This window comes from Molothrus ater, chromosome 3 (assembly GCF_012460135.2).
Source record: "Molothrus ater isolate BHLD 08-10-18 breed brown headed cowbird chromosome 3, BPBGC_Mater_1.1, whole genome shotgun sequence".
Lineage (NCBI taxonomy): Eukaryota > Metazoa > Chordata > Aves > Passeriformes > Icteridae > Molothrus > Molothrus ater.
The window spans coordinates 107,116,959-107,131,085 of record NC_050480.2 but is presented as its reverse complement, the minus strand read 5'-3'; the positions used below and the strand labels follow the sequence as shown (position 1 = coordinate 107,131,085).

Genomic DNA, 14,127 nt, shown 5'->3' with positions numbered 1-14,127 from the left:
GGGCTTACCAGACCTTTTAAGGCCACACACAAACCTCCATGTCTCCAGCTGGTGCTACTAACCACACATACACATGAGTTTACCCTGGATGAAGAGCTGCAGTGAAGTCCTCCCCAGGCTGACAGAACAGCTTGGAAAAGGCTGTGGGCAGCAGCTTCATTTAGAAGAAAATTGGTTCAGCCATGCTGCCAAACCACCTCTTGTCTGTCCATTGTGCAGGAGGAGTACGCCTGGTCTCTCCCTGGAGGAAAAATGTTTGCAAGTTTTCTGACCCAGAAAACCCTATTGTAAAAAAAATACCCATGGATGAGCCTGAAGCCATTCATTTGAAGCACCTTTATGGGTGCCCTTTCATCCAGCCTGGCTGTGCAGGCCAGAGTGGGGGCTGGTGTGGGACTACACACCATGACTCTGGGGGCGAGGGTGACAAGCACCAGCCAGCCAGGCTGGTGTTCTGGAGTTCACTGGGACCAGGTGGCCAACTTGTCCTTTGCTTTTAGGGTGAAGGGGAGTCACTGGAAACTTGTAGGGGTATGTTCAATGGAAACGCACTAGAGGATTGAGTGGACCAAGCCAGGTTTAGCCTGGAGAAGAGAAGGCTCAGGGGTGATCTTATTGCTCTCTACAGCTCCCCGAAAGGAGGTTCTATCCAGGTGAGGGTCCATCTCTTCTCCCAGGCAATCAGTGACAGAATGAGAGGACTCAGTATTAAGCTGCACTAGGGTAGGTTTAGGTTGGACATCAGGAGGAATTTCTTCACAGAAGGGATGATTAGACATCAGAATGGGGTGCCCAGAGAGGTGGTGGAGTCACCATTCCTAAAGTGTTTAAGGAAAGACTGGATATGGCACTTAATGCCACGGTTTACTAGACAAGCTAGAGTTCTGTCACAGGTTGATGATCTCAGAAGTCTTTTCCAACCTAATCGATTCTGTGATTCTGTGACCTGGCTTTGAGCTGCCTGAGTCACAGAATCAGAATCAAATAATCAACCCCACCTAGGAATCAGCTCTAATTTCGGGCCAGCGCGGAGGGGACCTCAGCAAGCCAGACCCGAGCCTCTTCCTTCGCTGTGTGCCAAGGCTGGGGAGCCGAGCGGGAAAAGAATGAGAACCTGCGATTTTATTTTTTGGCAAACGTTTACTATAAGGAGGATGAAACCCGGGTGCAGCCGGGTACGGAACCCTGCCTGAGCACCGGGAGCGGGGAGCAGAGACCAAGGCCGGCGGGGCCGCACGACCAGGGCCGGCTCCTCAGCGGCCGCCATGGCGCCCGGCCCCGCTGCCGCCCGCGAGGCAGGAGCCGGCAGGGGGCGCTGCGCGGCGCTCGGCGCTGGCGGGGGGCGGCCGTATGGCGGCGGCGGCGCTGCGCCTGTGCCGCGCCGCGCGCCTGCTGCCGGCTGCTGCTGCCGCCGCGACCCAAAACACGGCCCCAGCCCCGCGGCCGCTTCCGCGCCTCGCCTCCTCCTCCTCCTCCTCTTCCTCCTCCGCCTCCTCTGCTTCCCGGCCCTCTCCGCCGCAGCCCGCCATGCCGGCCTTCCAGTACCCCGAGGTGTACCGCGACGAGACCGCCGTGAGTAGGGCGCTGGCTGGGACAGCACCCGGCGTGCGGCGGCCGCCGGGCCGGGGCACCCGGCTCGCCATTGCCGGCGGGGCCGCCTCGGGGCGGCGGTGTCGCCTCGGCTCTCGGGGCTTTGTTCGGGTGCGGCCGCGGAACGCCCGGGCGTGCTCCGTGCAGAGCCTCGGGTTTATCGCGCCCGCGGGCCGCGGCGGCTGCCGAGGGCTCGTTAGGGCGGGATTGGGGCCCTTGCGCCGGTGCCTCCGGCACGTCCCGCGTGTGCGGGGCCGGGAGCCGGTGCGGGGCGGGCGGCGGGAGCGGGGTGCGGGAGCAGCGGCCCCACGGCGCATCCCGGAGCTTCAGAACTGGTGCTTGTGTCAGGGAAAGCCAGGCCTCCGCCCGGGCTGCAGCAGCGTCAGCAGAGGAACAAATAGTCTGTTTATATAGATGGCACATCTGTAACATAGTCTCATCTCCCTGTGTTTCCACCGCATGTGGATACACAAGGGATTACAGTGTAAGTTTGGCTAAAATGGGATCGATTTTCTTTCCCTTCCTCAAAGCACTGTGCGTTGTGCACCGGCCAGGAAGGATTTACATTGCATTTAAACCAAATTATTTGCCAGTATGAGCCAAAGCTGGAAAAAATCCTAAAGTATTTACTTTCCTAGTTGACTGTAAGGCTGAACTGTGCAAGCCCTAGTAGCAGGTATCTAGTCTTTTTTATGTACTGGAGGAAGGAAGCAGGTAAATTCAACCACGTGGATTAATCTTCTGTGGTTTATTTGTTTTGTTTGTTGTTTTGGGGGTGGGCTTTTGCTTTTCTAAAATAACGATTTATATATATACACATTATGGACATATTTGTGGACAACAGTAGTAGGGAGGGCTAAACCAGAGATGGTTTGTGTAACCAGGAACCATACCTTGGGTATATCCAGTAATCGGGTTTTATAGTTTGGCTTGAAAACCTTAAGGGTCTCGGTTTGATTGGTGGGGTTTCTTTTTTGCTTATTAATCTATCTTGTGGAAGGAATTTATGTGCATTTCACCATTTTTCTGGTGCTCTGTGTTTTTTTCTGAGAACTACCTGCTGCTGTGGTGTATCAGCAAAGAGTGGTAATACTTGTAACTCACCTGGGAGCAATGTGTTGGTTCTGTCTTTGCTCCTTAGCAGTGTATGCTTTTGTGAAACTCCAAATGCCCTTCCTCATGCTGACTATCACTCCTTGATGGATAGAGTCTGCTTGTGTGCATGTATTTTTTTAAATTACTGTCTTTTATAAATTCAGGTGTCGGATTACCATGGATGTAAAATCAGCGATCCGTACTGCTGGCTCGAAGATCCCGACAGTGAGGAGACGAAGGTAACCCTTCTTTGCATAGGAATGGCTGCTTTCACATGCTTCTCTTTTATAGACCAGATGCACTGGTACTCTGCTTCTGAAGAACCTGCCAATACATTTTGAAAACTTGCATAGTAAACAAAGGTGTAGTTCATGTGGTATTTCATGGCACCAACAGCAATGCCATTATTGTGTTTTAATGGAGGAAAGGTTGAATGGGGCTTTGAGCAGCCTGGTTTACTGGCAAATGTCCCAGCCCATGGCATTGAACTAAAGGATCTTCAAGGTCCTTTCCTACCCAAACCATTCTATGGTTCTATGAAAGTCTGGAATACTTAGTATAACTTAGATCACAGAATTTTTAAAACTAAACCCATGATTATCTTGCCCCCATTTTTCTTGGCCAGTTTGAATGTTCAAGGTGGTGGTGTCATACTGAAGAGAAACATTATCTTTTTTTTCTCCTGTGTGTGCTTGGTTGGACCAGTCAAGGGCACCCAAGCACACAAACCAACTCCTCCAGATATGGAAGGTAACCAAACTCCCTCCTCCAGATATGTAAGGTATATAATGTAATAAAAATGAATCTGTGGTCAGGTGGGGAAGTTCCTATCTCACTTTATGGAAAGGAAGTGCAGAATGTGCGTTCACGGTCTGCTGCTGTTTGGCCGTTGATGTCTAAGACAGATTGAGGAAACATCCCTGGCACAGCTGAAATGTGCTGCCCTGGTGAAATGCTTCTGGTAATGACATAAGCCACAACTGCAACACCGCACTTTCACTGCTGTCTTGGCTTTGGCTTAGTTGGACTTTCAACTTCTTGGTTTGTTGTAACGCTTTGTGGGAAATAAGATCACTTTTAAACTACAGCAAAGCCTTTTGCTGCTATTTTAGTCATGTACAGTACCTTAACTCACTGACAGTGTAGGCAGTAATGCTGAGCTTGTTCCAGACATGAGGGATGGACAAGTGATGAAAAAGCAGAGATCATGTGGGGTTGGGTTGTACTGTTCTGAACATGTGTGTATTTGAATTAGTACTAGAACTGAAGCTCTCAAATCTACAATTAAATGGATTTGATAATAGACCAGTGTTTTGTTCATGTTTTGATAAATTTTCCAATTGCCCTTGGAAGTCACAAGAACTCTAATTAATTTTCTTTGTAACACTTAGGAAAGGTATGTGCTCTCTTGTAGGAGTTCACTGAGCTACCTTTGGCTGAATATATATATGAACTGTAAATGCTTTGCAGAGTAATAACAAAGACACATTTAAACAGTTTCTGTTCTGAGGCTTTTGCATGGAAGTATATACTGTCAGTGGAACAGTTATGTTGATAGAGTAGCTTAGTAGAATGTAGAAAGGTGATAGGTTGTAGAAAAGCATGGTTAAAAAGAATTTGGGGCATGTGTTTCTTAGATGGAATTTAGTTTGACTGTTGTTTTAGAATCACAGTTGGCCTACTTAATGGCCAGACACTTCAGCCTCAAGTAGACCATATCTACTGGTAGTACAATGCTTTAAAAATTGTTTTGCTTTTCAAATTACCTTAGCTTCCAAAGCAGCCATAAGAAGTTGCTTTACTTGGACCCTTACTCTTTACTTTCTGCTGCTAGCAAAGTCTGCCCTGGTTCAAGGCTTATGATACATTGCAGATACCGACAGGTACAATAAAAATCTTTCTCTCTAGGTTCATGAAGGTGTACAGTTACTGTCAGACCTGTAGCCTGGGGGGCATCTCTTTAGCTCAGCGTGGTGGGTGGAGTTGTTTACTGTGAGAGTTTCTGCTGACATACATTCTTGTACTTTATCTAGAGCAATATTTCAATTATGTATTGCTTTTTGAACATGAGTGTAACTTCACGCTCAAAAGTGTGGAAACAGAAAGTTTCCAAAGTGGACTGTATTCTTCTCCACAAAACTCTTTGAAAAATCTGTAATTCCTTGCTCCTTGTTCATGCAGCTGTGGCATTCCATTTACAAATAATGTAGGAATCTTTGGTGCATACTAATTGGAAATGAGAAAAATACATTAAGTTCCTATAAAAGCAAAATTACGAGTGATAAGTTGTGAGCGTAATAATTAGTCTGTAAGCATGCTCTTGGGCAACAAATGCTTGTAAGGAAAAGTCTGTGTTTCTCTAAATATCACCAATGAAAGCAGATGTGGTAAGATGTGTCTGTGCAGTTAAAAGTGGGTAACACACAGTTCCAGTATACCCTTGCAGCAATGTTGTCATTTTGGTCATGTTATAGATGGATGAGACAAAGCTGTGTGCCAGTTTCTGTTCCCTGCATCTAACTAGAAAGTGCTTTTGGCTGTCCAGTACACTAGATGGTCTTACACATGTTTTTAAAATCAACTGTTTCTCTGAAAATGTCACAGGACTGGGAGAAGTTAGTTTATTTGTATAGGATCCACAGTCCATGTTTTTGTGCATGTAGTCTTTGAAATTCACATGTTTCCATTTAGAGAAACCAATTCAGATACACATAATTTTGGGTAGATTTGATTAAGTTCTTTCACCATCTGATGGGGGGACAGTTATAGTGATACAATGTGGAGGCTGCATGACTTACCAATGGGATGTGCTGTGCATGTCACCTGAAGAATTAATACACAACCAAACACTGATAGCAGCTGGTAAGTGTGTGCCAGGTACTCTGCCTGTACAGCCACTGGCTTTTCTGAAGATCTGTGGAGCACAAGTTGTGCAATGTGGATTGTAGCCCTGCTGTTCCTGTGGGTCATGCCCTGCAATGAAGGTGTAACTCAGATGTTAGAATGCATTGATCTGATTGCCTGTAACAGATTCAGAACAGGTAGAAACAATAGGCTCTTTCAAACCCTCTCCTGGAAAAGAGCCCCGTGTAAGCAAGGGATGAGTGGATGGGATTTTGTGCTGGAGGTGAGGAGCTAGAGGTCAAGGGTGACACTGCAGCTGCCACTGCAACATTTGGCTGTGAGTTACAGCCACACACAGTGTCCTCTCCTACCTGCTTCATGTTAGAGACAGAAAAACTTTCATGTTAGAGACAGAAAAGCCTGCACGTCTGCTTGTTGGCAGCTGTGATTCACCTTAAGATGCTTAGGTATTAATTTTAGGTTAATGTACCATGCTATAAATAGGGATGATGAAACACCAACAGAGCACCAGGTTTTCCATGCATGCAACAAACATCTGGAGTGGTAATGGTTTTGATCACTGTCCATAAGTGTTTATGATGGGAGCTGGAGTGTTCTAAAGAAACTAGACTTCCCAGAGTTTGCAGAGATTAGTATTTTTTTCCTAAGAACTGATCTTTGAGCAGTACTTTGGGCTTATCATGAAATACTGACTGGGACTAATTCTGTGTGTTATGTTAATAATATGAACAGATGATGCAGATGGCAATTTTGTGTCATCTTAAAGCTCTTCCCAGCTCCTGAAATAATAGTGCAGTCTGTGGGCAATATTTGTCATTTAGGCAAATATGAGAGTTTTTGAATGCATAGTGTGCTTTTGGAGATTGTTACCTTAAGTTTTGGGGATTTTTTTTGTGTATTTGTTTGGGTTTTTGTTTGCTAAGGTTTTCTTTGGTAATTGTTTTGGGTTTTTTTAAGGGGAAAGGCAGGACTGTCTTGTCTGTTGGCTGGTTATTCCAGTGTATGCCCTTGAGAGTCATTATTCAAGATATAAATTGAGCCCTATTAAAGAATTGTGGCATAATGCAAATAAGCATGTAAGATTCTTCAGGTGTGACACTGCATAATCTATATGGGGGAAAGATATCTGTGGTGCATTGCTTCTGAAAATGTTTTCTGTAGAAAATAGGCATTTCTGCTTGAGTTTATATTTTTTGGTTGTTTTCTTTCAGGCATTTGTGGAGGCTCAGAACAAGCTCACAGTACCCTTTCTCGAGCAGTGTCCTGTTAGAGGACTGTTCAAGGAACGAATGACTGAACTCTATGATTATCCTAAGTACAGCTGCCACTTCAAGAAAGGAAAAAGGTATGTGAGGAATGTCTTTGGAGGTGGTGATCAATGTGAAGCAAGTCAGAAGCAACTATTAATTAGGAAAACAAATTATATTTGTGTTTATTTTCTTAGAGTTGCGAAGTAAGAAAACTAAGCCAGTGTTAGCATGTGTGGTTGCATGATGCAGAGCAAAAGTTGCTTCACTCTCCCCAGTTCCCAATCATATTATCTTCTTCTTTTATTGTCTTTTCTTTCATAAGAAGAATTTGTGAGTTTATCAGAACTCAGACAATTTTGTAGAATAATTATTGTAAAAGAAAAGCTTTGAGGAGTTCCTTTCAGAAAGGCTTGATCACTATCAGTATAGTTAAAGGCATGTTGTCCAAAAACAGCATAAGCCCATCATGTGTGTTTTGTTCCACATATTTGCTAGAACCCTGCTCTTACACTGGTCATTCATTGAGCAGCTGGTAGGCTTTTTTTGTTTAGTCATAGCCAGTGAAAAGCAGTAGGAATTCCCTTGTGAAAAACTGCTCCTGTAGCTGCAGGGTATATAGGAAAAATCACTTGGAGGACTTAAAGCAACTGATGGAAAAAGATCTGTTTTCTTAGAAACAAAGAAATCTTGCTATATTCCAGTGCCTTACCTACTCATATCCCTGTTTTAAATCTGTGGCTAGGTGAAGAAATGGTGTTTCTGTGTCTTACCCAAGATTTGGAGACTGCAGCTTCTACTGAATTTAATGTGACTTCTTTTAGAAACGTTAGCAAGCTTCTAGAGAAAGGGAGTAAAGGGACTTAACTACATCTAAAGATTGTTCTAGCAGTTAAAAAAGAGGTAGTGCAAACAACCAGCCACTCTTAATCATGGGAAACACAGATAATATTTTTCAATATTTTCAATTTGTTTTGTCCTTGTGGAGTGGGCACCCAGGTATGTCATACATGTGTTCACCATAATCTACAGATAATGAGAAAGAGAGGATATCTTGTTGCCTTAAGATTTCTATACAGATATTGAGAGGGATTTGTTTTAGTGATCTGTGCTGTGAGGAAGGCACTGATACTTATTACCAAGAGAGGCAAATTCTGTATTGTGTGGGGGTTGTTGAAGGTATATGGGGGGGAGTGAACCCAAGCTGTTGGTGGATTTAATGTGAATTTTAATCGTCATGGATGTGGCACAACATGTCAGTGTATAGAAGTGTGAGGTTTAAGCCCAGAGGCAGTGGAGCTGCTTAGGACAGTGCTGCCTAAACAGCTCCCTGCTGGGGAAGCATGCCTAACTGAGTGAGTCAGGCAAAGCTTGTTAGTTTGTATGTGATGCTCATGCAGATGTAGCAGGTGACCAGGTCTGGTCAGTGTCTGCTCTGGATTCTCTGACCCATTCTCCCTGTGCAGTGCAAGCATGTCAGGATGTTGTTACCTTCAGTGCTATTAAGGCTTAATGTTGCAGAAGGGCTGGCAGTGATAAATACAGTCTCTGCTAACAGGTACAAATTCTTAATTTAATGCAACTGACTGTCCTCCAGGAAGAACATTTGTGCCAAGAGCTTGATGTGCTTGTAATTCATGACACTTTACTTCAACTTTAATAGATATTTTTTTAGTCTTTCTGAGGGATACTCTATTTCTTGGCATGTGCTGGATTTAAATCAGAGCAGTTCAAATATAATAGAAAAGCCCTATGTTGTGGTGTTTGAGGTGATCAAGAAGTCTCTACCAGTTTAAATAACAGTTAGTAAGGTGTGGGGAAAGGAACTATTATATTTGAAGAATTTTCTGAACTGCTCATGACACTTAGAAATCCTTAAATTTCCCCACTCTGGTTTTCTGATGAAGGATAGCTGCTGAAGGACAGTGTCTGAAGAGTTGTTCTGTGGAGTCTGCAGAGAGGAAGGGTGCCCAGGGAGGTGCTGTGTCTGTCTCATTGCTTGACTTTTGCTTCCCAGCTTGTTGCCCAGCATTGCAGAAATGAAATTGGCAAGAAAATGGCTGATCAAATAGAAAATTACTTTTCTTTTTCTTCTATTTCTTTTAATCTTTCAGTTTTGCACTTGCTGAACATTATTGTTATTACTTGAACGTATTACTAGGTGATATTGTTAACCAAGCCCTTGTGAGTATATTTTCCCCTTCTGACTTTACCAGGTTCCCATGTTTGTACCCAAGTACTTGTCAGTCTTAGGGAATAGATGAACTTATATTTAGATTTGAATGTTGCTCTGTAAATTCTCCTGTTCCCCCAGCAAAGCTGCTGCCTGGTTTTTTAAGACATGTGTTTGAATAGTAAAGTACTGTGAAGATGGGTGTTGATTTCTGTGAGCTCTGTGGTGTCATAGGATGTGTCTTAGAATGATGAAGAGTATCACTCACTAAAGACAGCTCTTTAATTGTCTGTTCCTACAACTTTTTCAAACACACATTTCTAAGGACATTGAAACAGTTTTGGTTCTATTTGATTTGAACATAAGTCTGTCAGCTAGCATGGACTGAAAGCAGCTGTATGAATGAAAAAGCTGAGAACATAAGGGGTGGGAACCTGTGCCAGTGCTTGTAACAGAGAAATGCTGCAGCTGCCAGAGTTGTTTAACAAAGACAGTTATGTGGAGTTTGTAGTATACTTAGAATTCTTTGAAATGCACTGTGGCAAATGCAACTTTTATTTTTAAAGGATATTTTGGATCCATCCTAGCCATGACTCCTACTCTGCTGTAAAACTTGTGTTTCCCTAACCTGTTGATCTGTCTTTTATTCACTTAATGACAACTTCATACAAGTTATTTTGTGCTTGCCTAACTGAAAATCAGAGTTCTTCCTACTTATTTTTTCCCTCTTGTGTTCTGTTTAGGTATTTCCACTTCTACAATACCGGGCTCCAGAATCAGCGAGTTTTATATGTACAAGATTCCTTGGATGCCGATGCCAAAGTTTTTCTTGATCCAAATAAGCTTTCTGATGATGGCACAGTGGCCTTACGAGGTTAGTGAGACAGCAGTTCCTGCTGAGTAAGTCTCAGTCTTCAGCAGAAGCTGAAAATTTATTCTAAGTAATTACAGTAGCCCTATGTGGATTTATAGGGCGTTTCAGAAGAACATTTCTAAATCTACGTTGTATCCACAATTAACTTGGTTCAGTTTCCCAATGCTTTTTTTCACAACTCTGTAACAGGTTTCCAGTGAAATATGAGCAGCTCTTGAGGCTGTCCATAGCAAGGAAAAAAAGTTTGTTTTTATATTGATTAGTTCTCTTAAAATTGTATTTTGAAGCTTTAACACAAGCCAACAAGTTAGAGACTGTGAAGGAACATAGCATTAACTTCTATGATCACAAAATTGTTTGTGTTCACTAAGGCTGTAACTTCTCTTAGCTGTCAATTTTCACTCCCTACTTGCTCATTTTTAGAAGCAGACTCTTGGACCTAGAAGTCCTCTAAGTCTGTTCAAGGACAGTTAATAAAAACAGCCGTCAGAATTAGTGAATGTTTCTCTAAAAGTGACCTAGCTGAAAAGAATCAATATGACTTTCTTTATGGTGAAGCCCTGCCTTAATCTGTGTATATTGCATTCATATAATCTCTAGAATTTTCTAGAACTTCTAGAATTTCTAGAAGTCTTAAGGCATAGTCTCCTTCCAAATGCACTTAGAAAACCAACAGCTGTGTAACAAGAGGGAAAACTCCCGGTGTTGATTAATAATTGATTTAAGGGCAAGGAAAGGAAGAACTGAATGGCTGTCAAGTAAAGTCCTGCCAAGGACTGTGCTAGGATTTGCAGTGTTCATCTGCTGAACATACTAGAAAAAGGAGTGAGCAGTGAGGTAGCATAGTTTGGTGACAGTACAAAGTTACTCCTGGTTGAAGCATGACTGAAGAGTTGCAGGAAGACCTTAATAATAATTTAAGTGGGCAATAAATTAACAGGTAAAAGTCTTTGTGCAGATAAATTAAGCGATGCACAGGGGATAAACAATCCTAACTTCATTTATGGAGGAATGGATGGAGTGAACTCTGGAGCTCATGATGATCTCTTGGGAACAATGTGTAACACATAATTCCATGAAAATGTTAACTTGGTTCTTGGTAGAAGCCAAACAAGGACATCAAATACCAATTTATTCATCAGGAAGAAATTTCTCCTTGGAAGCATTCAAGAAAAACTCAGTGTGGCACTCAGTGCTGAGATTTAGTTGACAAGGTGGTGATCAGTCCAAGGTTGATCTCATGGAGGTCTTTTCCAGCCTTCATGATTCTGTGATTATATGAAATAGAGAACAGAACAAGGAGGCACCATTACATTAGCAACCCAGGAGTTTATACATTGAACACTAAAACAAGTCCCAGTCTCCTCAGCCTGAAAGGCGCTCTGAAATACAGGTTGGAGGAGGGCAATAGGAACAATCAAAGGAAAAACTGAGTGTGCCTGGATTAATCAGCTTGGAAAAGGGACAGTTTAGCAAGGATGTTAGAGGTCTGCAGAATCATTTGTGGCATGCAATAGGATGGAGAGAAGGAATAAGGGTTGATTAGTCAATTTTCTATTACAAGAATGAAGGGAATATCAAATGAAAGTAGTGGGAGTCAGGTCCCAAGCAAACAGAAGAAGGTGATGGTTCATGCTGCATGAAGTAGATCTGTAGAACCCCTTACCAACGGATGGTGTTGGTGGAAAAAAGCAAACTGAACATAATCAAGGAGAAGGGAAACATTCAGGAGTATTAGCCAGCTACTGCATGGAAAAGGAGTCTGCTAAACTAAATATGGTTGGAGGTGATAAGAATATTTGAGGGAAATACTACATGTGCTTGCATTCTTCTTGCATTTGTTCCCGCGTTTTGTTCTTGTGCTTGCATTGCACAGTATCAGCACAGGCTGGGGAATGAAGAGATTGAGAGCATCCTTGCTACCAAGGAGTTGGGGTCCTGGTGGATGAGAGGCTGGACATGAGCCAGCAATGTGAGCTTGCAGCCCAGAAAGTGATTTAATCCTGGGCTGCATCCAAAGCTGTGGGGCCAGCAGGGCTAGGGATGGGATTCTGCCCCTCCACTGGGCTCCTGTGAGACTCTGCCTGGAGCACTGCATCTAGGCCCCCACTCTAGGACCTGTTGGAGGGAATCCAGAAGAGGGCCATGAAAAGATTAGAGGCCTGAAGCACCTCACCTATGATGAAGGGCTGAGAGAGCTGAGATTATTCAGGCTGAAAAAGAGAAAGCTGTGGCATGACCCTCTAGTAGCTTTCCTGTACCCAAAGGGGGCCTACAAGAAAGCTGGAGAGGGACTTTTTACAAGGGCATGTAGTGATAGGACAAGGGAGAATGGTTTTAAACTGAAAGAGAATAGGTTTAGATTAGATCTTATGAAAAAATTACTTATTGTGAAGGTGATGAGGCCCTGGAACAGGTTGCCTGGAGAAGTTGTCGATGTCCCGTATCTGAAAGTGTTCAAAGCCAGGTTAGACAGAGCTTTGAGCAACCTTTGTCTTGTGGAAGGTGTCCCTGTCTACAGCAGGAGGGTAGGAACTAGATGATTTTTAAGATCCCTTCCAACCAAACCATTCCATGATTATGTGGTTGTTCTTACTTGTGTAGGTATCACATTGTGGTTACTCCTGAGGACAACTAGATGGAATTGTGTTCTGAATCAGAATTGCCACTCTTAAATTCCTACAGGAGAGAATATATTGGGCTGGCACAGTGGTGCCTCTCAAAACTGCCATGTCTGTGAAATGCAACTTTTTCTTAGGTTGTTTTTTGGTAGATGCTTTCAGGTCTGTACAGGCCTGTGATAATTCAGTCTCTTCGCTTGACTTGATTTGCAAGCATGAATTTGATCTTCATCAACTAAAATGGAAGCTCTTTATTGTCTTATTGTCTTATCACTGTTTGGATAAAGTGAAATATATATCACAGGTCTTTTGCTGAGAATACTGGTAATTAACCATTTGCATGCTAGTGGTTTCCCAGTTACTTCAGTTTTCGGGGTTTTAAAGGGTCTAGTTTTCAGTGACTCCATTTTTTAAGTGGTATTTACACTATTTCAATATACAGCTTGCATCTTTGTTAGCTTCTTTGGTACTGTTTCTCTTAAAATTTCACTCAAGTTCTCCGCCTATTTTAATTTTCTAGCTCTTCCTGCCAAGCTTAGGGCAAGCAGTAGAAGAAATATGATTCAAACCATAATTGGTTTGGCACAACTTACGTTACTGAATATGGATACACTTACTGAGTATCTGTGCCTAAACTTGGATCTGCAAATTAATTGAGAATTCCACAGAGTTGGACAAAGTGGTGTGACTCCTAAGTGATAGCAGATGTAGTGTCTTGCAGTGTTTTTAGAAAATAAACCTTCTCTTAGTGTTTGGTGAACAGTTTTTTTAACTAGTATCCCAATTTAATCTCTCTTCATTTTGTTTGTTTCTGATTTCCTAGGTTATGCATTCAGTGAAGATGGTGAATACTTTGCATATGGCCTGAGTTCTAGTGGCTCTGATTGGATTACTATTAAGTTTATGAAAGTAGAAGGTCCTGAGGATCTCCCAGATACACTGGAGAGAGTTAAATTCAGTTGCATGGCATGGACCCATGATGGAAAAGGCATGTTCTATAACTGCTACCCACAGCAAGATGGGAAAAGTGATGGTAGGTATGACCATTCTAATTGCATGCTCTGTGGAAGCAAAATCACTTTTGCAGTGAATTGGTGCAACAATTAGCTCTACAAATCTATATTGAAACAAGTGGCTGTATTGGTTCTGCAATTAGAGATCAAATTATGTCTTGTATGTAAGCCTATGTTCAGTTAGTGTGAATCACGTTTTGTCTGCCTGCCCCTCTTTTTCTCAAAGTTTGCTGCTCCCTTTCTTTTCCTCTGGGACGATTTACTTAGGTTCCATATTGTTGGTGGTGTTGATTAGAATTTGATGCCTGCTGGAAGCTTACTTAGATCTTTCCCCTAATGGATTTGTGTGGGCATAGATAAACTACTTTGGGAGATTGACCTGATGAGTAGCAATGTGAGGCATAAGGTTTCTCTTGTTCAAACAGATTAATTCATGTGTGGTTCACAGCAAAGCAAAACAAAATGTTTATGCTAGCAAAATTCAAGGAGCACCACACAAAGTGGAATAAATTGCAGAGGAGCATCATTGGGGAAGGAATTTAGCAGCTTTTATTATAAGGCAGAGCTACTGAAAGTTTCTTCTGGAGATGTGCTCTTCATTAAACTGGAGAGAGCCTGAATTTTACCTCTGTATTTGCTTTTGAAGGCT

At 42.9% G+C, this 14,127-nt stretch overlaps 1 protein-coding gene across 1 annotated transcript in view; it reads left to right on the top strand.

The window, feature by feature from the left end:
- The first annotated feature begins 1,386 nt into the window (after positions 1-1,386).
- Positions 1,387-14,127, top strand: part of PREP (prolyl endopeptidase) — an 86,568-nt gene continuing 73,827 nt past the window's right edge. The window contains exons 1-5 of the mRNA XM_036380008.2: positions 1,387-1,572; positions 2,850-2,924; positions 6,762-6,895; positions 9,714-9,844; positions 13,289-13,498. Of these exons, the coding sequence (XP_036235901.2) occupies positions 1,528-1,572; positions 2,850-2,924; positions 6,762-6,895; positions 9,714-9,844; positions 13,289-13,498 (595 nt within the window). The 5' untranslated portion in view covers positions 1,387-1,527. The remainder of the gene's footprint in view (positions 1,573-2,849; positions 2,925-6,761; positions 6,896-9,713; positions 9,845-13,288; positions 13,499-14,127) is intronic.